Source organism: Mus caroli, unplaced genomic scaffold (assembly GCF_978045245.1).
Source record: "Mus caroli unplaced genomic scaffold, Mus_caroli_1 scaffold_1, whole genome shotgun sequence".
NCBI classification, from domain to species: domain Eukaryota; kingdom Metazoa; phylum Chordata; class Mammalia; order Rodentia; family Muridae; genus Mus; species Mus caroli.
In genome coordinates this window covers 163,181,979-163,204,402 of record NW_028227256.1, presented here as the reverse complement: position 1 = coordinate 163,204,402, position 22,424 = coordinate 163,181,979, and the positions used below count along the sequence as shown (strand labels likewise).

Genomic DNA, 22,424 nt, shown 5'->3' with positions numbered 1-22,424 from the left:
TTGCCTTTTTAGATTTACTTCCTTTCCAAGGTGAATTAGCTTTGAGAGGGTCCCTGCCACCAAATCCCAATTGCATCACTTCTACATAGATTGTAAGTGAAAGCGTTTTTGTGGGTGACAGAGGATTGAACCTTGTGCACACTAAGCACTATGCACGGTAAGCACGCACTCTCCCACTGAACCACACCCCTAAGCCCTTATACATTTAAACATAAAAGGTAAAACAGAATTTCTGGAAGAAAAGCTAGGAAATACTTCTCCAAACATATGGATGAGGAAAGCTTTGTTAAATAGCACACAGAGAAATGTGGGTTTAAGACAAACAAACAAACAAAAATTGAGTTACATTGCAGTTAAGAAGTCTGTTCATTAAATAACTGCCTTAGCAAACAGTTGAAAATGGACTGATAGATAATTAGCAAGGACTCTGTACATAGATGGCATACCAATTTGTGAAGGGTTCCTTGTTTAAGGAGAAAGAGAAACCCACTGTGGTGGCACAGGCCACCTGTACTCCAGAATACCTGTACTCCAGAGGTAGAGACAGAGGGTCATGAGTTCAAGGTTGTCACAGACAGGTAGCTAATTTAAAGCCATCTTGGACCTTAATTGTATGGATTTTTATCCCAACAGCAGTGACCACCCCAACAAAAATACAAGCCAGTCCCTGCCTCAAAGAGGAAAAAAATCCTAACTCAGAGGAAAAAAATAGAAAGAGAAATTTGTGTAATCGTTTTATTGAAAAGATGGATCAAATAGCCCCAAAATAGACCTCAGCCACATCTGAGCAATGATAGACGGAAACAACAAGAAGGGGCCACTGCATACTCCACATGAGCTTAAGTGGTAAAGACTAACAAAAGTGACTGCTGGCAAAGATGAAGGGCGATGGCATCATTTACCAAAATTATTCCCTTTGTTCTGACAATATCACTCATGTATACAGATATGCACATATGTGTACCTTTACATACATACTAAACAAACAATGCATATGCATGCTTTTTTAAAATCTTCTTTGATGATTGTGGAGATGGTGGTGGTTTGATGGTGTCCTGCACTGTGGCAAACTTCTTGCCTAGGCCTCCTGAGAGCTGGTATTACAGAGCTTGCACCAACCTACTCCTCTTCTCTTAGAAAATGTTTATTAAAAAGACGTAAGAATGCTTATGGCAACACTGTCTGTAAGAACCTGCAGATAACCCAAACCTTAGATACCAGGAAAAAAATAACTGGTGCATTTGTAATATGGCATGCAGGAGTGTAGCAATCAAGAGTGATTATAGAGGGCTGTCGAGATGGCTCAGTGGGTAAGAGCACCGGCTGCTCTTCCGAAGGTCCTGAGTTCAAATCCCAGCAACCACAGGGTGGCTCACAACCACCTGTAATGAGATCTTTTGGTGTGTCTGAAGACAGCTACAGTGTACCTATGTATAATAGTAAATAAATCTTTGGGCCAGAGCGAGCAGGGGCTGAGCAAGTGGGGTTGACTGGAGTGAGCAGAAGTTCTAAATTCAGTTCGAAGTCTCACTACCATCTATACAGCTACAGTGTACTCACATACATAAAATAAATAAATCTTTAAAAAAAAGAGTGATTATAGAGGCAGACAACAACTCGGATGGAAACATGTCAGAACACATGAGTGAATAAGAGAAGGTGTACAGAGGTGTTGTCCTGTGTGTTCATTTTTGCGCTTCTGGAAAGAACTGGGTATAGGGAAATGAAACTCAACTGCTCACTCTTCTTCAATCAAGGAGCCTCCAGGAGGGTAGGAGGGCGAAGCACATTCTAGAAGGGAAGTCACTCGGTTTCAATGTTTCTCCTACTCCTCTTTTCTCCCTGCCCAGCTGATCCTACAAAATATCTTATTCTGTTGTGCTGAAGTCCCCTGGAAAGTGACCATGGGTGAGGGTGGCAGGAGACACCACCTTCCACTTTTAATCCGTGCTTTCTTCCCGGGGCTTTGTGAACCTTTTCCCTGACCATCCTATGCTCTCCCCTTCAGCCCCTTCCCTGCTGTCTAAAGTCCCTTTCTGGGTAGTCAGTATTTTATTTTATTTTATTTTTTGTTTTTTCCAAAGGGGTAGGGAGGAGAGTCAAAAATTCTGTCCCAGTGGAGGGGGAGGTGCTGTCTGGGGACAGAGAGAAGCGGGGGAGCAGGGGGGCATCTTCAGTACAGTGGGGTGGTTAGATCATAAGAATCCAACTAAGTACCTGCCAGTATTCAGTAGGGAAGAGTCAAGGGGAGCCAAAAGAGGATGAGCCAGAGGCAGAAGAAAAGGTGGAGTCTTAGGGGGTCAGAGTGAGGGAGGGGAGCCAGGGATAGTGGTGCTTTCTTTGGGTAGGGAGCACAGACACAGTGCCTCCCCCCTTCCACCCCTGTCTCAGCTCTGGTCCTTTCTTCTTCCCTTTCCCACAACAGAAGCCATGGCCCTGGCCATGTCCTCATGTCTCTGCATCTCTTGAATATTCTGACCCTCTACTCCTTCCTTTTGCATGGACACTCTACAGTATATAAACGGCATGGCTCCAGGAGCATGAATGATGCTTTTCTGTGTGTGTCTAAGAGAGGAGGCATTTGTATGTTATACAGGTTGGCCCTAAACTCCTGGGTTCCAGAAATCCTCCTTCCTCTGCCTCCTGAATATCTGGTAAGTCATCATGCTGGGTTTAAGTTATTCTTGTTTGTTTGTTTTTTTAAAGACAAGGTCTCACTATGTAGCCCCTGGAATTCTTATGTAGATCAGGCTGACCACAAACTCACAGACATCTACCTGTCTCTGCCTCTTGAGTGCTGGAACTAAATCCGCATGACATCATGTCCAGCTTTATGTGAGTTTTAAAATAAGAATAAATAATCGAGCCCTGGGACGGGGAAAGGGAAGAGGGAGGAAGCAGGGAGACACATGTGGGGATTTTAAACACATGATTATTTTCCTCTCTCTTTTGTATGAGTGTATATGTGCATGAGTGGTATATAGGCGTACAGATGTGGGTGCACATGTGCTCATGGATGTGGAGGCCAGAGGCTGACAGTGGGTATCTCTGAGACAGGATCTCTGACTAAACCCAGGCTCAGCCACTGGCTACACTCCCCAGTCAGCAAGCACCAGGGATCCACCTGTTCCCAACCCACCAGTGCTAGGGTTACAGAAGTGTGTAGTCAAGCCCAGCTTTGTATGTGGGTCTTGTGGATTTTAACTCAGGTCCTCAAACTTGCACAGCAGACATTTTAGCCACCGTGCCATTTCTCTGACCTTTGACCTGTGTGATAAGTATATACCTTCATTTTGTCATAATTCATTAGGGTGCATGCTTCTCATTGCTACCCTTTTCTCTATGTCTTGCTACAGTTCAATAAAGAACCAAGAGCTTATGCAATATGCACAAAGCCTTGACTTAGTCTCTACTTGCTCCCCACCCTTAAAAAATAAAGCCAAAAACAAAAACAGAGAAAGTTTCAAATCAAGGCTCACTACCTACCCAGCAAAGGGTAGCCCTCATATCTGTTGCAGATGAGATATGCCATACCAAACATGCTAAAGAGAGAAAGAGAGAAAAGATGTTAGATTCAAAACAGAAACACTGAGGGCAAAAGTGACTTCTTAAGCCTTTTTTTTTTAAAAAAAGATCTCTAATAAGCCTCTATTCCGTGGTTGCAGCTACCAAGAGGGGAAGAGATCAGATCTACTTGTAACAGAGTCCAAACAACTTCTGTACTAACTATTACTGTAGTACCTGGCACACTACTTAGCAAATGACTTTTGTACCTGCATTGGTAGACAAGAACCCTTTGGAGGGCAGAGGGGGGCAGGTGGACCCCAACAATCTTGGATGTGCTTCATACTCTCACATCCTGGAGAGAGTCTATGGACTGCTCAATATCAGCTCTATTTTGCTGGGCACTTGCTATGAGTCTTGCATAGTTCTAAGCAATTCACTGCTCATCTTTTTTTCTCAACCAGTATCTTTTTTTGGGGGGGGGTTTGGTTTTTTGAGACAGGGTTTCTCTGTATAACTCTGGCTGTCCTGGAACTCACTTTGTAGACCAGGCTGACCTCGAACTCAGAAGTCCGACTGCCTCTGCCTCTGCCTCCCAAGTGCTGGGATTAAAGGCGTGTGCTACCATTCCTGGCTCTCAACAAGTATCTTTAACTCTGACCAAATAAAATACTAGGAGGTGTGACTCCTGTGTTAGGACTGTAACCCAGTGGGAGAGGATTTGCCCAGCACACGTGATGGCTCAGGTTCAATTCCAAGTACTACCAAAAATAACCCACAAAACTCAACCAACCAACCTACCAACCAACCAACCAACCAACCAACCATCCAACCAACTTAAAAACAAACAAAAAGCCAGGGAGACAAAAGTATCACCTAACGTCCATTTTACAAATGAGTAAAGGAAGTGCAGAAACTTGTCCAACAACCTGTGGCTAGTGGTGGCAGTGTCTAAATACAGGCTGGGTGTGTGTGCCTTTTAGTGTAAATTTCACTTTGGATTGTTCTCTTCTGTGTTCTGCCTTGCTACTTTGTCATATTTCTCCAGAGGCACCTACCAAACTCTCCCGTGGTACATACAGCTAGTTGTCTAATGTAAAAGCTTGAGGGCAGCTATTCATAGCTGCATATGTGTGTCTATGCATTTTTCTCCATCTGGAGGGATGGCACAGGAAAATCACGAAGACTTCAGGCTTTGGAGATTTTGGGGTGACTGGATGTAGTGACCCACTTCAGTACCATACCTGTACCCCACCCCTTGTCATCTAGCTGGGCACTGCCTTCCTGCTGTGGCTTTAACCTTATGAATGATCTGGCCGATCAGATGTCAGCAAACAGGAGAAAGAGAAATGCTTGTGCGTGAGCCGACTGTGTCTTGTCCTTCACATATTACTATGGCAACGTGCCTGGTGGAGTATGAGACAGGCAGAACCAAACTGATCTAGCTCTGTAAGCCCGGTTGACCCCGATGTCTCAGCTGATGCCATCTTGGATCAGCTTATAACCTGCTGACTACTATCAACAGTGTCCCATATTTTCCTGGGGGGAGGAACACCAAAACAAAACCTATTAATTGTGTTGGGATATAGCTAAAACATGAAGGCCTAGCATGGACAGGGTGAATGGTTTGATCCATTACAACAACAACAACAACAACAACAACAACAAATCTGTTGATGTTTACAACAACAACAAGAAGTCTGTTGATGTTTGTTGTCTTGTGCCACTGAGGTTTGTGGTCACCTGTGAGGCTGTGTTACTGTGAGTTTGTATCTTCACTCCCTGGCTTGACTAGAGAGACCCTTGGTGAGTTAGTTAATAGCATTTCAGTGTATAAAATGGGGATAGTAAAATGTTTCTACCTCCTGCAGTCAACCATAGGAATAAATAGTATATTTTGAGGTAGAGTGCATATTTAATAAGCGCTCTCCAAAACACCATCACTATCCTTTCACTTAGTCAGTCACTACTTAGTGATGAGCTGTGCGTGCTAAGCAGGGCGCTGAGCCACAGGAACACAGAGTGAAGAGAAAGAAATGTCTAAATCAACTGTATGTAGCCTCTGAAGATGGACTCTTTAAGACCTAGGGTCTAGTTTGTTCCTGGAGTAACGCTGGTCTATTCCCCTGCTGTTTATTCACACACCACTCATTGGTTCAGCATTGTTGGGAGACCTACTGTGTGCCCAGCACAGGGGATATAAGAGTGAGTGCCTCCCTGTGCTCACAGTGCAGTGAGAAGTCGGGGATATGAGAATTGGGGGATACACCTTGGAGGTAAAGCATATGCTTAGCATGAATGAGGCCCTGGGGTCCATCTCTAGAACCAATAACCAAAGAGTCTGGGAGAAGCCGGCCTACTGGGAGCGTGTGCTGTAGAGTTACCCAATGGTGGGAAGGGCTCCCATGTCTAGTGGGGCCTGGGGAGTGCCAGAGCCACCCCCACAAAGAGGAAGGTTCCTGAGCTATATTTTAAAGATGGATTGGGCAGAGTAGTGAGAAAAGCCATTAGACAATCCCAGTGAGGGTGTGCAGGAGGGGGTGATCTCGGAAAAGCTCCCTTGTATGCTGTTGCGAGGAATTTGAATGTTAACATGAAGTGTTTAGAAGCTACTGGTCCTTCCTTCTTCCTTCCTTCCTTCCTTCCTTCCTTCCTTCCTTCCTTCCTTCCTTCCTTCCTTCCTTCCTTCCTCCCTCCGTCCCTCCCTCCCTCCCTCCGTCCCTCCCTCCCTCTCTCTCTCTCTCTCTCTCTCTCTCTCTCTTTCCCTCTCTCCTTTTTTTTTTTTTTTTTCAAAACAGGGTTTTCTGTGAAACCCTGGCTGGCCTGGAACTCTCTCTGTAGACCAGGGTGGCTTAGAAGTCAGAAGTCTTCCTGCCTCTGCCTCCCGAGTGCTGGGATTAAAGGCATGTGCCACTGCTGCCTGGCTGAACAATTTCAAGCCCAAAGGGATATCCACACATCTAAGCTGGGGTTTAGCAAAGACCCAGAACACTATCTTGTCTTCTTTGACCTCTCTTGATGCTGGGCCTACAGTTGACATAATCTGTGAGTACTGAATGGTGACCAGATCTGCCTGTCTGTACTGAAATCAGGGGACTCTCTGGTCTGTTTGCACAGCTGCTGAAGAAACACCCTTAAACTCTCAAGCCTGGGCAAAGAATGAGCTTCTTTCTCTCTTGCTGCAATATTAGTCAAACAGTGAAAGATGAAGGATGTTTAAAGCCTGGACCCAGGTCTGGGAAGATATAGATTTCAGTTTCATGAAATGGTTTTGAATCTCAACTAGGGCACCAATTATTTGCTATTAAAATCACCCCTTTTCTAAAAAAAAATTAGCAGTCAATACCCACACTCACACTTTCTCATTGAGGCCCAAACACTGATACACTGGTCCAGGGTCTGCAACTCCTTTCATAACTTTCTTCGGAAGCTCCTTAAAAAAGTAGGCTGGTAGGTTGCTGCCATCGTAGGTGACAGAGTCGCAGGTCACAATGCCCGGGTAGTACATCATCATCCTGGCAGCAATGTTAACCTTCTGACCGATGACTGCAACGGGCAGGCAGAGCCAGGGTGGGAGGAGAAAACCGACAGCGAAAGCTGTTAGACCCCATGGAACTGGGGGAGACTCCCCCTACCCCCCAATTTCTTCTGCCTATCGTGAATGGCACACAAGTTTAGCCTTCAGTCGGCCAGGGCCTATTTCAAGCAATCTTCAACAGTTAACTCAGCCAGTAGCAAGGTTTCTGTCTAATCTAGGAGACCGAGAGGATAGTCTGTTCTGGGATTTAAAAGGCCTTAAGCATAGTGGGGCGTTTGTAAGGGTCACAGGCCTGAGGACGTGTGGATAAGTGAGATATAGCTGATATTCTGTGATGACGTCAACAAGCAGTGTGTTGGTCTAAGGGAACTGACCCTCAAAATGGTGTATGTCTGCTGGATAAAAACTTCATTTGGTAATTCTGTGTGTGTGTGTGTGTGTGTGTGTGTGTTTTACTGGGGGGGGGGAGGGGAAGGGGGCATTGCTTTGTTTTTTGAGACAGGGTTTCTCTGTGTAACAACCCAGACTGTCCTGGAACTCACTCTGTAGACCAAGCTGGCCTCGAACTTACAGAGATCCACCTGCTTCTGGAGTGCTGGGATTAAAGACACCACCATACATCTAGCTATGCTTTTGTTTTGTTTTGAGACATGGCATCTCTCTGTTGCTGAGATCCTAATGGTCCATTTTTGCTGGGTAGGCCATAGTCCCAAAGGTCCCACAGCCTCCCAGACCAGCATCACCATCAGGAGACCAAGTGTTCAAGCACAGGAGCTTATGGGAACATTTGGCCTGCAAACCACAATGGCTCCCTTAGGCTGTTTTCCAGGGCATTTCGTAATGGGGACAAAATGTTTAACACATCAGTCCCTGTCATGACATACATTTCTCTTCGAGTCATTTATCCTCCTCGATTTTTCTCAAATGTCAGGGACACCGAGCCCTGCAGTTATCCTTTCAGTATAGGGATCTCAAGTAATCATCTCCTAAGAGACTGATGTACACAGCCCAGTTTGGCCAGTTCTGCCCATCTTTGTGTATTTCTTGCCCCGTTCCTTTTATTACCCCTCTGTATACCCCTGTATCTACCATCAACACCTTGAAGAGGGAGGGGTAAGATGCTGGCTCCCCTGTTCCTTTTGCTGTGGCTACATTGAATAAAGCCTTGTCTTGCTGCATAGCCGCTCACCTCTTTTCCGATTACATCATCTCAGTGAGTAACCAGACCTGGTCATTGGGGACTCTGGGGCCAACAGGCCAAGGATTCTGAAAATATCTCCAATGACTTCATACTTGAAAAAAATTTTTTCTTGAGAGGCAGAGGCTGGCAGATCTCTTGAGTTTGAAGGTAACCTGGCCTATAGAGCGAGTTCCAGGACAGCCAGGGCTACAGAGAGAAACCCTGTATCTAAGACAATAACAAAAGCAAACAAAAGTTTGCATTATTTATTTTATTATTTTATATGTATGAGTGTTTTGTTTGCATGTATGTACGGCACCCTCAGAGGTCAGAAGAAGGCCTTCAGATCAACCCAGATTAGAATTACATATGGTTGTGATTCACCATGTGGGTGGTGGGGAAGTAACTTCATATTTCTTATACTCATCCATAGTACCAGAAACACACACTGCGGGCAAGCCACTGTCACACACACTGCGGGCATGGCACTGTCAGTGGCCAAAGCAACATGGCTTTGTTCCACCTGGAAAGTCTATAAACTCTCTAAGGACAGAGTCTCTATCTCCATCTTTCTCTCTTCTCTCTCTCTCTCACCCCCCCCCCATACAAATCTCTGTTTGTTGAAAGCCAAGTGAAACTAGGTCGGCTCTACACACCTGTGTACTCATGTCTCACAGTGTGTCCAACGATCCCACAGAAGACAATCCCACTGGCAACACCGATGGAGACAGTGCTGACGCCGTGCGTAGAAAGAGATTAACAATGAGTATTTACAGAAAAGATGAGGAGCATAGAAAATGTGGCAAGGCTAGGGAAGTAGGATAGGAGGGGGAGGAGAGGCTATTTCAAATAAATAACTTTTCATGCTCAGTCTAGGACAGTTATATACACCGAAGGGATATAGAGGAAAGAATGCTTGAAGCATCAAACCAAGTCATCCACTCTTTCTCTTCATCCCAGTTTCCTGTACCCCCATCCTCTCTGTTCCTTTAAGACAGCCCAGGAACTACTGGATAAGATTAGAGTTGACACTCACCGGATTTTGTGGACCTGGGAGCAGAAGTCGAATATATCCACGGCACTTTCCAGAGCATGAGTGATCTCATCAGGAGCCTTTTCCCCAGGGAAACCAAAGACACAGAGGAAGGAGCAGCCCTGTAAGTGAGAGTCAGCAGACACACCTTGTACCATCCCAAAAGGCCTAACCAAGAATTGCCACAGCGAGTTTCCCTTTCAGAATTGGGTTTCATCCTGGTGTCTGCCTGGTAGAATCTGTCAAGATGGCTTAGGGAATGCTCACCTGTAGTTCCAGAAGTAGGAAGAGGGGGCAGGTGGGTCGCTGTGAGTTCCAGAAAAGCCTGGCCTACATAAAAAGTTCCAGGACAGCCTGGAACATATCAAGACTCTGTCTTTTAAAGAAAAGAGTCATACATAGGGTGTGTGCTTGGGTGTGTGCATGAGTTCGTGAGTCTCTCTGTGTGTGTGTGTGTGTGTGTATGTGTTTGTCTAGAGTTTGTCAGCGCTTACGGAGAACCTCGGTTTAGTTCTCAGCATCCAACAGAAGTTCTTACTCATCTACAGTTCCAGTTCCAAGGGCTATGATGCTCCTCTTTTAACGTTTTTGGGGCACCAAGAATGCATGTGATGCACAGACACATACATATATATGAGCTCATATACATAAAATAAAACTAATTAATTAAAAAAATGATAGCTCAGTAAATAAAGGCAGACTCACACAGTGGAAGAAAATTGTCCTCTGACTTCTACATGCACGCCTTGGCACACATGTGCCCATGCACATATGCACATATAAAATAAGATATGATTTAAAAGGCATTGTGTTACACACCTTTAGTCCCAGCACTCAGGAGGCAGAGGCAGACTGAGCTCTGATTCAAGATCAGTCTGGTCTACAAAGTGAGTTCCAGAACAGAGTTGCAGAGTGAGATTCTGTATCAAGAAACACCACAGTAACAAAGGGTAGCCACAAGGCTTAAATTAATGAATGTAGGTAAAATGTCGAGAGGAACGCCTGGCATGTCGGCCATGCATGAGCTGTTACAAAGAGTGGTGTCCTACATTAAGTATCCCGTTGTCGGTTCCCTCCACCTCACCAATGTCCTTGGACTCAGTGCTAACCTGACACTGTGTGAAGTTTCCCATTCTGTAGTACGTACTTACCTTATCAAACATGAAGACCTTATTGATTTGGCCTCGGAAGACCTTCAAGACAGAAGTGATGTGTACACAGGCAGCTTGGATGGCTGAGCCTATGACTTCTACTTTGTCTTGCTCTTTAAACATCAAGTTCACAAACACAATTGTCACAGGGCGAAGCTCAGATAAATAGCCCCGAAGCTGCTTGTCATCGATCTGTAAGGGAGAGGGCAGCTTTCTGCAGTGTGCGCTCTGGGCAGCAGAACCCTTTTAGCACCACTCTAGCCTGTACCCAAAGTCCATACTGGGAAGAAAGCCTTCAGCAGCAACTGAAGCTATCTCAGTGTGAGGTACAATTCACAGAGCCAACCCACAGGAAAATGAGAAGATGGTTAGAACCCATTATCAAATCTCTTCCATTGAAGCCAACCAAGCAAATATATGCGCGCGCGCGCACACACACACACACACACACACACACACACACACACACACACTACTGGTCAATGAAGATTTATGTGGTTGCTAATTTGGCCACTATTGCTACATTACCTAACAACCAAATCCCTCATGCTGACATGCGTTCACATTAAGTTCTACTACTGCTTCTGATTTCTTATTTTTATAGTTGGGTAGAAAAATAATCTTTTATATAACTTCACCTTGTACTTTCAGATCCTGGTGCCTTCTGGAATATTTTTAGATTCTATCCCACTATTTTCAGACAGAAGTTCAAAACCTAGCATTAGTGTTCCCATTTTACAAATTAAAGAGCAGACACGTGGAGAAGTAACACGATTTCCCCCAAGGTTATGTAAACAGAAAGTAGCAAATTAAACCCAACTCTGGATTCCAGCATCCCGTGTAATACATGACCTCTTTTGGGTGGCGTGCTTTGCTTTGTTGTTTGATTTAGGTTCCCCCTTCTATACGCCCACTTTGAGAAAAAAGAATTCCCAAATCATCACTGCCAGTCATCCATCTTGAATTAGGTTAAATGAAGTACTTTGCAAATCAATGGGGGATAGTCATTCTACTTTCTGTCCAAATAACACAAAGGTATCAGTTTCTCTGCTGGCAATGTGAAACATGTCTTTTTTTTTTTTTAAAGATTTATTTATTTATTATATGTAAGTACACTGTAGCTGTCTTCAGACACCCCAGAAGAGGGCATCAGATCTCATTACGGATGGTTGTGAGGCACCATGTGGTTGCTGGGATTTGAACTCTGGACCTTCGGAAGAGCAGTCAGGTGCTCTTACCCACTGAGCCATCTCACCAGCCTCGTGAAACATGTCTTACGGAAGAAATAGAAAGTGGTACAGGGAATTAAGTCACCATGCTTCCTCACTGTCTAGGCTAACCACAGGATTAAGTTCGTTTAACTGTATTCTTTTCACAAAAGATGATGTGATTTATATATAACCCCTGTAATGATTTTTTTCAAATACATTTACAAGTAATTTTTAGCAAAAATTATCCCATTAAACCACATGCTTTCAGTTTGGTTGAGAAAAAAAGGACCACGGCATCTCTGAGCATGCATGGCCTCTAAGTGCTAGGATATGGCTTGGTGAGGTCTTCAAAGATCTGTCCTCCCCCTTCTTTCCACTCCCTGCCCCAGATATACCTATTTAACAGTATTCATTATTTCTACCCAAAATTCCTCACCAACTCAAGAGTTTATCTTACACCCCCTCCTTGTAGGCAATGATCTCAGCAGTAGCTAATGGGGGTCTATCTATTGAGGTAGGGGAGGATGTAGGAGACTTTCTCTTGGACAATCATGGGCACTAGTAGTGGCCATCAGTGAGGTACATTTAGGGGCAGTCTCATATGCTTGCGCTTGAGGGTTATTGCCCTTTTAAATGACTGTTAAAAACAGGATCATAATTCCAGCAACTCAGAAGGATCACAAGGCTAATTCCTTCCTAGACTGAAGACTTGAGTTCAAAGACACCCTGGGCAACTTTTAGTGATAGCCTCAAAAAATAAAAATAAAAATAGGAACTATAGATTTTGTTCATTAAACTGAGAATTGAACATAGATCCTTTAGCACACTAAACAAATGTTCTACCATTTAACACAATCTTTTTTCCTTCCTTCCTTCCTTCCTTCCTTCCTTCCTTCCTTCCTTCCTTCCTTCCTTCCTTCCTTCCTTCCTTCCCTCCCTCCCTCCTCCCTCCTTCCTCCCCTCCTTCCTTGTTTGTTTGTTTCTTTCATTCTCTTGTTTGTTTGTTTTTTGTTGTCTGTTTTTGTCTTGAAGAGAAACATTCCTGTCCTGTCCTTCTCACAGTGATTTAGCAAAGCTAGAGAGAGGACCAGAGCTTTACACAGGCAAGGCAAATGCTCTACCACTGAGCCACATGCTTCCCCTAATATTTTTCTTTTTCTAGCTGGTGTTTTGTTTTTGTTTGTTTTTTCAAGACAGAGTTTCTCTGTGGAGCCCTGGCTGTCTTGGAATTTGCTCTGTAGACCAGGCTGGCCTCGAACGCAGAGATCCACCTGCCTCTGCCTCCCAAGTGCTGGGATTAGAGGCTTGGGCCACCATCGCCCAGCTTACCGCCCCTATTTTTTAGTATACTGATTTGCATAATGAATTTTGAAGTCACTTATATATACATGGAGAATGTGAAATGAAATTCCCAGAAAAGAAAAGCCTCAGTTAGACATTCTTCAAGGACGATGAACTGATTGACTAGAACTTCATGGCTGTAGAGACTTGAAATTAAAATTAAAGCTGGACCTCTAACTCCAGATCTTGTGCTATCTGTAGACCTCTTAATGGTCATCCATGGCCTACCTGTTGAGTTCTGCCTAACATCTTTTCAATTATAAGGTGAACCCCTTGGAATGTGATAATTTAACAGACCCAGTAGCTCCTAGAAACTCCCAAACTAAGAACAACATCAGAGAACATGAGACCTATGGCACAGAGTTGCCCCTCCCACACCTGACATTCCCACCAATATACGTGAAAATATCTTGACTTATAACTGACTGTCTTTTGTTCTATGCCCCTAAAAGACTTTTCATGTTGAAACATGGTATTTGAAGCAACCAGAGTCTGTATTCTAGGGTCGTTGTCACTTCTTAAGGTAACACCTATATGTTGAGCCAACAAAAAGTATTTTTTTTAAATTTACAAACATTTTACTAGCTTCTGTGTTCTGTTTATTATTTTGTCTAGCTTGCTGTTGAAGAGATTCCTGCCACCTGGAAATAGAACACAATGGATTATAAAAATACCTGCTTCAAAATGATTTCCATCACGTACTTTTGTAGAGACAGCTCGAGTTCAGGATCAGACTCCAGCATGCAGGCAAGCCTTAGGAAGTCTAAGAGGGCAGAGGGAAAGGGCAGGCTTAGCAATGCTTTCGATAGAAGTCTTCTTGTTCCCATTCCCTGGGGCAGTGTTCCTTACAGTTTCCCGGGAGACCCCAGGACATCGATGGACAGAAAGACTTCTTATAGGTTGTGGGCTTCTCTACATTTAATTGCAAGTGGCTTGGTATCAAGATTGAACTAAAATGCTTTGTAACCAGGAAAGATTGTTACTTGTGAATTTTATCTTGAATTTTGCACCGCAGGCTTCTTAGGTGTCTTGCTGTAGTCATATGGAAGCTTGCAGTGAATTGAATGGTTTGAGAAGAATTGAATGGAGAAGACTAGGAAGTCAAACACAGCACTCTGACATCTCCAACAGTTGGGGAAAGGGAAGGAAACTGGCGAAAGGCACTGAGAATAGTAGTTTGGGGAACAGAAGCAAACCTAAAACAAATATTGTTAGAGCCCCAGGAAAATAGAGAGCTTGATATCCATGACAAGGGTGGTGCTTGTGCCTATAGCGCTAGCACTAGAGAAGCTGAGGTGGGAAGACTGCTAGGACCTGAGCCACAAAGTTCAAGGTCAACCTAGGCAACAGGACAAGAACCCATCTCAAAATCAAAACAAAGAAAAACTAAACAACAAGAATGGCAAAAGCCATCCTGGGGTGGTGGCACACCACTTCCCATTCCTCAGAACAGCAGTTCTAAGAATCTAGCTATCTTCTTCTCCTGGCTACCACCTCCCTCCTACCATCTTCCAAACATCATTGAGGCAAGGCAAAACACAGAGTATCTCTGATTCCTACTCGTCCTGGACGTTCCTGTGAGTTTCTATATAACTACCTGTGTTGTGCTTATCTGTTCTTGCATCCCCTCATTTGCACATGCACTGATCAGTGTGCATTGCATGTGCCTTGGGATGTGTCTGTGGGTAATTGGAGGTGGAGACTAGAGCACAAGCAATTCAAGGTCATATATATATATATATATATATATATATATATATATATATATATAATATAGGGAGGGTCTGAGGTCAGACTTGGCTAATTGAGACTGCCTTGGAAAATGGAACAATAAGGAAACCATCAATATTTGGACGCCGTGGCATGTAACTCACTGGTAAAGCACTTGGTTAGTATACACAAAACCTTAGCTTGAATCCTTTACACATCAGGGAGGGAGAATTAATCTAAAGACAACCACCTAGGCAAGGCTGGGGCTGGGAGTATAGCTCAGAGGTAAGGTGATTGCATAGCAGAAGACAAGGCCCCCGAGTTTCAACAAAGCACTGTAAACAAACTAACTCAACTAGAAACTGTAAACTAACTCAACTAGAACTTTCAAACAACAATAAAATCCAAAGCCAGCCACCTAGAGTCAACCACCTAGGCTTCCTCCTAGGACAAGATCACCAGAATCTAGTTAGTGGTCTAGCTAGTGGATTTGACACATTCCCAGATGGGGGAAGAGGGTAGAAATTGGATGCCAGGAAAATAAGACAGGTTTGTCACAAGAATCTGAGACAGGAGGATCTCTTTGAGAATAGCCTAACATATTCTATTTCTTAAAAATTAAAATTAAAGCTGGGCCTCTAATTCCAGTGTCAGAGGGGCAAAGGCAGGAGGATTATGAGTTTAAGGCCAGCTTAGGGTACAAATGAAACCCTGTATCCCCCCAAAATAAATTTAAAAAATAAATTTAAAATGAACTACTGAAGAGTGGGTTAACACACACCCCAAGGCGTATATGTCTTAGTTAAGGTTTCCATTGCTGTGAACCATGACCAAGGCAACTCTTATAAAGGAAAACATTTAGTTGGGACTGGCTTAGAGGTTCCGAGGTCCCTCCAACAAGGCCACACCTACTTCAACAAGGCAACACCTCCTAATAGCGCCACTCCCTGGGCCAAGTATATTTGAACCACCACATTTCACACCACCACAATATGCAGTACATATTTATTGGTAAATAAGGAGATACAAGAACAGACATGACACAAGTATATATAGAGAGAGACATCAAAGGGTAAATAGGAGTCAAGGATGCTTTGTATTTTGTCTTGTTAGTGTTTGGAAGTAGACAGATGGGAATCAGTGGCCAGGAGAGGAGGCTAGCTAGATACCCAGCCTTGTTCTGAAGAATGGGAAATCTGTCTCCTTCATGTCAAGGTGGAGGGCCAGAGCTGTGAGGAGGAGTGTATCCACTTGTCACAGAGCCACTGACACTGGCATATGTCCCTACTGCCCACTACAGAGGTGAAGGGTCTGTCTACACAAGGAGGCTACTTACTTTTGTGGTCACCAGAAGGATAATAATCCATGAAGCCCATACATTTTGTGAAAAACTCGTCAAAATTAAAAGTTGGGGGTGGTTTTAAGAAGCTAACCTAGATAAAACAAACAGTAAACTTTGTTATTCTGAGGGTTGCGTGACCTTAGGAATATTGTTTCACAGAAAACAGTATGTCTAGCACAGGACACACAGCAACTGGCTCAGAATGTACAAGTTTAAGGCTGGCCCTTGAACTTCCAGCCATCGTTATGTCTTGGCTAGAATTACAGGTAGAGTCACCAAGCCCTACTCATTTATTTTTACTATCGTTGTTGTGGTTGTTATCATTACTGTTAGTAGACATGGTAGTGTTTGTTAGTACAAGGGATTGCTTTGTTTTGTTTTGAGATAGGATATCACTATATAGTTCTGAATGACCTAGTATTCAGAATATAGACCAGGCTGGCCTAGAACTCACAAAGATCCACTTTGCTTGCTGAGTGTTGGGGTTAAAGGAAAGTGCCATCTTTTCAGGTCTAGTAAGGTCACATCACAGGTCCACAGGCGATTGAACGCAGGGCCTTATACTCTACCACCACGCTAACTATAGCATCATTTACTTGTTTGTTTGTTGTTGTTTGAGATGGGGTCTTGCTCAAGCTAGTCTCAAATTTATTAAGTTTAGGCTCCCAAGTGCTAAGACTATAGGTGTATGTCACCAACATACTATGACCACGGGTTTGTAAGCTGTAATTTTGAACTGAGGCGGGTTGCCGTTGCCAGCAGTGCAGGCCTATAATCCCAGCTATGTGAGATGCTGAGGCAGGAAGATAAAAGCATTTAAGGATTTCCTATACTATGAAGGAAGTTCAAGGACAGCCTGGGCTTCTTAGTGAGGCTCTGCCTTAACGTTGAAATAAAAAAAAAAAAAAAAAAAAAAAAAAGATTCTAGCGCTATGACTCAGTGAGACAGGTTGCAGGCATAGCATGTGTGTGTTTCTGTTCTCTGGTACTGTCCAAAAAATAAATTCTGTTGTAATTTTAGAGGCTGAGCGGCATAGCTCAGACTGGGCATATGCTTAGCTCCGAAGTCCTAGGCTCAGCTTTTAGCTCAAAAAGAAAAGAGAAAAAAAAGAAAAAATTTCCAATTATTTTTTAAGAAGACCTTAAAGGCCAGTATGTATGCACAAAGGGCCACTTGTTTATGTTTTTCCACCCTGAAAGTCTTTGTTCTTTATCTCTTTCTGAAGTCAAATAAAACCTGAGAAACCTACATTCCCTTCTTCCTTCTTTTCTTTTTTCTTTTTTCTTTTCTTTTCTTTTCTTTCCTTCTCTTCTCTTTTTTCTTTTTCTTTTCCTTTTCTTTCCTTTTCCTTTCCTTTTCCTTTCCTTTTCCTTTCCTTTCCTTTTCCTTTCCTTTTCCTTTCCTTTTCCTTTCCTTTTCCTTTCCTTTTCCTTTCCTTTTCCTTTCCTTTTCCTTTCCTTTTCCTTTCCTTTTCCTTTCCTTTTCCTTTCCTTTTCCTTTCCTTTTCCTTTCCTTTTCCTTTCCTTTTCCTTTCCTTTTCCTTTCCTTTTCCTTTCCTTTTCCTTTCCTTTTCCTTTCCTTTTCCTTTCCTTTTCCTTTCCTTTTCCTTTCCTTTTCCTTTCCTTTTCCTTTCCTTTTCCTTTCCTTTTCCTTTCCTTTTCCTTTCCTTTTCCTTTCCTTTTCCTTTCCTTTTCCTTTCCTTTTCCTTTCCTTTTCCTTTCCTTTTCCTTTCCTTTTCCTTTCCTTTCCTTTCCTTTCCTTTCCTTTCCTTTCCTTTCCTTTCCTTTCCTTTCCTTTCCTTTCCTTTCCTTTCCTTTCCTTTCCTTTCCTTTTTCCCTTTCTTTTTCCCTCTTTTTCCCTTTCTTTTTCCCTTTCTTTCCTTTTTCTTTTTTCCTCTTCTCTTTCTTTCTTTCTTTCTTTCTTTCTTTCTTTCTTTCTTTCTTTCTTTCTTTCTTTCTTTCTTTCTTTCTTCCTTCCTTCCTTCCTTCCTTCCTTCCTTCCTTCCTTCTTTCTTTCTTTCTTTCTTTCTTTCTTTCTTTCTTTCTTTTCTTTCTGCAGACTTGGATACAGAGTTGGAGGGCATTATCCATTCACGCATGGACATTAGAGAGAGGGGGGCACTTAGAGAAAGGACACTACACACTCAGAACATGGGTGCCGGCTTCTCAGGAGGGATTCTCACCCCATTTCCTTCTTACACGTGTTAAAAACAAAAAGTTAATGCCTAAAATATTCTTAGGTAAATTGTGAATTCTGTAATACAATACATGAGTCTGGCACATCCTCTGGTATTCCTGCCTCTAAAAATGCAGAAATTTAGTCCAACAACGAGGAAGCAACAGGCAAAAACAGATGGGGGTATGTCTGGCAAATAGCTGACAGTCCACCGGTGGGTGTTAGGAGGTTGTTGGTAGAGAAAACAAGTGCTACCATTCACAGGGCACACAATGAAATTCCAGCAGTCGGGAGGTGGAGGCAGGAGGATCAGTAATTTAAGGACAATGAGTTCAAGGTTAGCTTGACCTACATGAGACCCCTGACTCAATAAAAATCAATCAAACAAACAAACAAACAAATGAGGATCAGATACTACAACTCCCAGCTGCCCCTAGGTCACCCCATAGCTTCATTTACCCTCAGTGGAGGGTTGGGAGGAACATGTGTTTCTTGGGCTCAGCAGCCCTGGCTCCTCCCACAGGCCATGTCCTTAGGCTAACCCTGACTCTGTGGAGACAGCCTGCTGGCACACACTGGTAGCAGACACAGTGCACGCTCACCTTAACTGCTCTCTGATCTGGAATCCTCTCAATTTCAATCATGCTCCGATCACAGAGCTGCCAGCAGTTTGGTGACAAAATAACGTCGTTCATCTGAGCCATGTTCTGAGCAAGGCGGACATCATCCACCGCCTGGCCAATCACCAGGAAGTAGTTCCGTGTTTCATCCCCAAAGACCAACATGGTGATGTGGCCAGCAGCCAGCCCTGAAGGAAGCAAGCAATGGGTTTACACAACATGTTCTGGGGTATTTCCCAGAAGTACTGGATCTTGGAAAAAATCAGATGTGGCTACACAACCTCTAAGCAAAATCTCACTTTTAAAACTTTACATAGAAATCAGAAATGCCTCTACGGGGTCCCAGCCGTTCCAGAGGCCCCGTCTTTTAAAGCTAGAGAGCACAAATCCTAATTTTCACCTTTTGGGGATGGGGGATGTTTTGAGACAGGTTTTTTCTGTACAGCCCTGGCTGTCCTGGAACTCATTCAGTAGTCCAGGCTGGCCTGGAACTAACAGAGATCCATCTGCCTCCTGAGTGCTGGAATTAAAGTCATGGGCTTCCATGCCTGGCTTCTTCTCATTTGTTTTCAAATTGAGAAATGAAGCTTTTGGCAACTGAATAATAGTACAGAGATGCTGTAAGATATGACATGCATATGAAAATTGTATACACATATATATACATACACACACACACACACATATATACACACATACAAAAAGTATAAGTTTGTTTTTCATCTTTGATCTTTGTGCCGATTCTGTTTGTGACTGTAGTCTTGGCTGGGCCTCAAACTCCCACCAATTTTCCAGCCTTACTCTTCCAAGTGCTGACATTATAGGAGTACATTCCCACCCCCACTCCACTAACACCCCGCCCCCCTCTGCAGCCAACTATGCTCATTTGTCCATGTTGTCTTCCTGGTAATATATATATATATATTTGTTTCCGTCTAAAACACAACACTACGTAGCTTACTATAGAGAAAGAGGAACGATGACAATGCAAACCTCTCTACTAGCCCCCTCACAATGCACACGAGGGTTTGGGTTACTATCATCTTTTTTTTTTTTTTTTTGACAGGGTTTCACATAGTCCAGGCTGGCCTCTGATTCAGTAAGTAGCAGAGCGTGACCTTTCATGTCCTCCTGCTTTTACCTCCCACCCGCTGGGATTACAGACATGTACCCACCATGCCCAGCCAGGATTGTTTTCATTCCAAGGAGTATACCACATTAGTTTCTCTGAGTGAAGTTGGGAAAAAAAAATGTTGCGGGGAATTCACCAGAGAAGACTGCTCGAACATGGATTTAAGCCAACAGAAAGTCTTTATTAGCTGGCCAGCAACTACACTGGGTGTTCAGAATCCCAGTGTAGCCCTGAGCCTTTCTCAGGATGAGCTTCTAAGCACAACAACCACGTTTTGGGTTGACACACTTCAGTTAACAAGAACAGTTAGCTGGGAGCAGAACTACGGAAGCTAAAAAACAAGGTTAGGACATTTAGAGACTCCCCCAGAACTCTATGGACTTCGATGGATTAGGTCTTTGTTTTAGTTTTGGCAGGTGGTGCTGTGTGTACATGCCAAGTTTTACAGCCAGAATGGTACTTCCATCATGAAGTCAGTTATGCTAAAGCCTTGGGGCCTACTTAAGTTTGGTGCACTATAATAAAAATAAAAACAAAAACAAACAAACAAAAATCACATTCACTGTTGTATTGACTGGTCTTATAAAGAATATATTTATTTGGAAAATTTGAAAATCAGCATAAAAAGATAGATTATCTAAGACAACAGTTAAATAAAGAGAAATAATCAATTGGATAACCTATCATCATAGGTTCTGATCCTATGATCCTATGATGATCCCATTAGTTCTGATATTTGTGATTTAAAAAAAAATTATCATTAGTGTGAGTGTGTCTGTATGTGTGTGTGTGTGTGTGTGAGAGAGAGAGAGAGAGAGAGAGAGAGAGAGAGAGAGAGTCACACCATTGCCCATGTACAATGAGGTCAGAGAACAACTTTGTAGAATTTGTTCTCTTCCACTTTTATGTAGAGTATTTTTACTGACTCAGCCATCTTGCTGGTCTCCATGTTTGAGATTTCTACATCCATACATTTCGGTCTCCAGCGGCACCGCCCACAGCTCTAGCTGTTATACCATCCACACCTCTCAGAACTGTGTTTCTCATGGGTACCACGTTCCCTGAATTCTGGTGCCATGATGAGATGAGAACAACAGAAAGCACGAAAAGTCTTTGTGCAGTACGGAGCCGAGTGTGGCTGTTACTGTGTTGGGAGAACACCCTCAACAAGCCCAGTTATAGACACTGAGCTATGCTGCAGGCACAGCTTGTTTAACTGTTTATCATTCCTTTTTACAAAAAGATTGTTTTATTCGAAAGAAGGTTCTGCCTACAATTATGTATGTAAACTGTGTGCACACCTGGTGCTGTTGGTGGTCAGAGGGGGCCATTAGATTCTCTGGAACTGAAGTTTTAGATGGCTGTGAGGTGCCTGGGGGGTGGTGGGAACTGAACCTGGGTCCTCTGCAAGAGCCACCAATACTTTTAACCAAATGAGCTACTTCTCCAGCCTCTGTATAGTATTCTTATGAAGTATCAGATAACCAGTCTTATGGCATTGCTGAATCTGTGTAATGGCAAACGACTTTCTATTGTACTTAATGCTATACAACCTTGACAAGCAACAAGATATAACAGTGACAGCAATTCCTTTATTCAGGTCTTGTTCTGTGCCACACACCAGACAAACCTTATGTGGCTTGGGCTATCAGCAAACTCTATACAAAGATGAGGATAATCTCTTCCTCCTTGTTATTACTGATACAAGACCTCATATAGTCCAAGATGGCCTTGAACTTGTGAAAAGTCAAAGGAACTTTGAACTTCTTATCCTCCTGTTTCTACCACCCAAATGTTAAGATTAAAGGCATGTACCATCACGCCTGGTTTATAAAACACCAGGAACGGAACTCAGGAAATCGCACATCATTGTACTATTGCAACGGAGCTACACCCCTGGTAATCTTATACTTCTCCTCCTGCCTCCTCTTTCTGAGTGCGAAGATTATAAGCATTGCCACCATACCTGGTTCATGTGGTTCTTGAAACCCAAGGTATTCTGCATGGTAGGCAAGCACTCTGCAAATTGAGTTATATCTCTAAGCCCAGAAGTAGTCATTTCTTGAGACAAGGTTCCCTGTACAGCCTGGGCTGTCCTCAAGCTCACAATAGTTTCCTGTATGCTTTGAGTGATATGACTATAGGCATCTATAGGCATGTGTCCTACCACATCTAGTCTACTTTACTTTTATAATAGCCTACTTTATAGACGTCATGATCATCTCCAATTCTCTCAAATGGTCAGTGAGTGAGCAAAAAATTATATTCTGGTTAGCCCAGTTCCAAAGCATCATGGTAGGGCCAAGCCAGCATGTTCTAGGCATGAGGACCCAGACCCCAACTACTGTAGCATCTGTTCTTTCACAAATCTTTTGTGTATTTTTTTGAGGCTGTCTCGTTATGTCACCCTGGCTGGCCTCAAACTCTCAGCTATCCTCCTGCCTCAGGCTCCCAAGAGTTGAGATTATACGCATACACCATTGTGA

At 43.3% G+C, this 22,424-nt stretch overlaps 1 protein-coding gene across 4 annotated transcripts in view; it reads right to left on the bottom strand.

Moving 5' to 3' along the window:
• Window positions 1–22,424, bottom strand: part of Adcy10 (adenylate cyclase 10) — an 88,121-nt gene that overhangs the window by 42,166 nt on the left and 23,531 nt on the right. For all 4 annotated transcript variants that reach the window (XM_085842556.1, XM_085842557.1, XM_021150515.3 and 1 more), the window contains 8 exons: window positions 18,789–18,994; window positions 16,005–16,101; window positions 13,633–13,721; window positions 10,407–10,598; window positions 9,259–9,377; window positions 8,879–8,955; window positions 6,861–7,050; window positions 3,487–3,542 (listed from right to left, as the gene is read on the bottom strand). In XM_085842556.1, coding sequence (XP_085698682.1) covers window positions 3,487–3,542; window positions 6,861–7,050; window positions 8,879–8,955; window positions 9,259–9,377; window positions 10,407–10,598; window positions 13,633–13,721; window positions 16,005–16,101; window positions 18,789–18,994 — 1,026 coding nt within the window. The remainder of the gene's footprint in view (window positions 1–3,486; window positions 3,543–6,860; window positions 7,051–8,878; window positions 8,956–9,258; window positions 9,378–10,406; window positions 10,599–13,632; window positions 13,722–16,004; window positions 16,102–18,788; window positions 18,995–22,424) is intronic.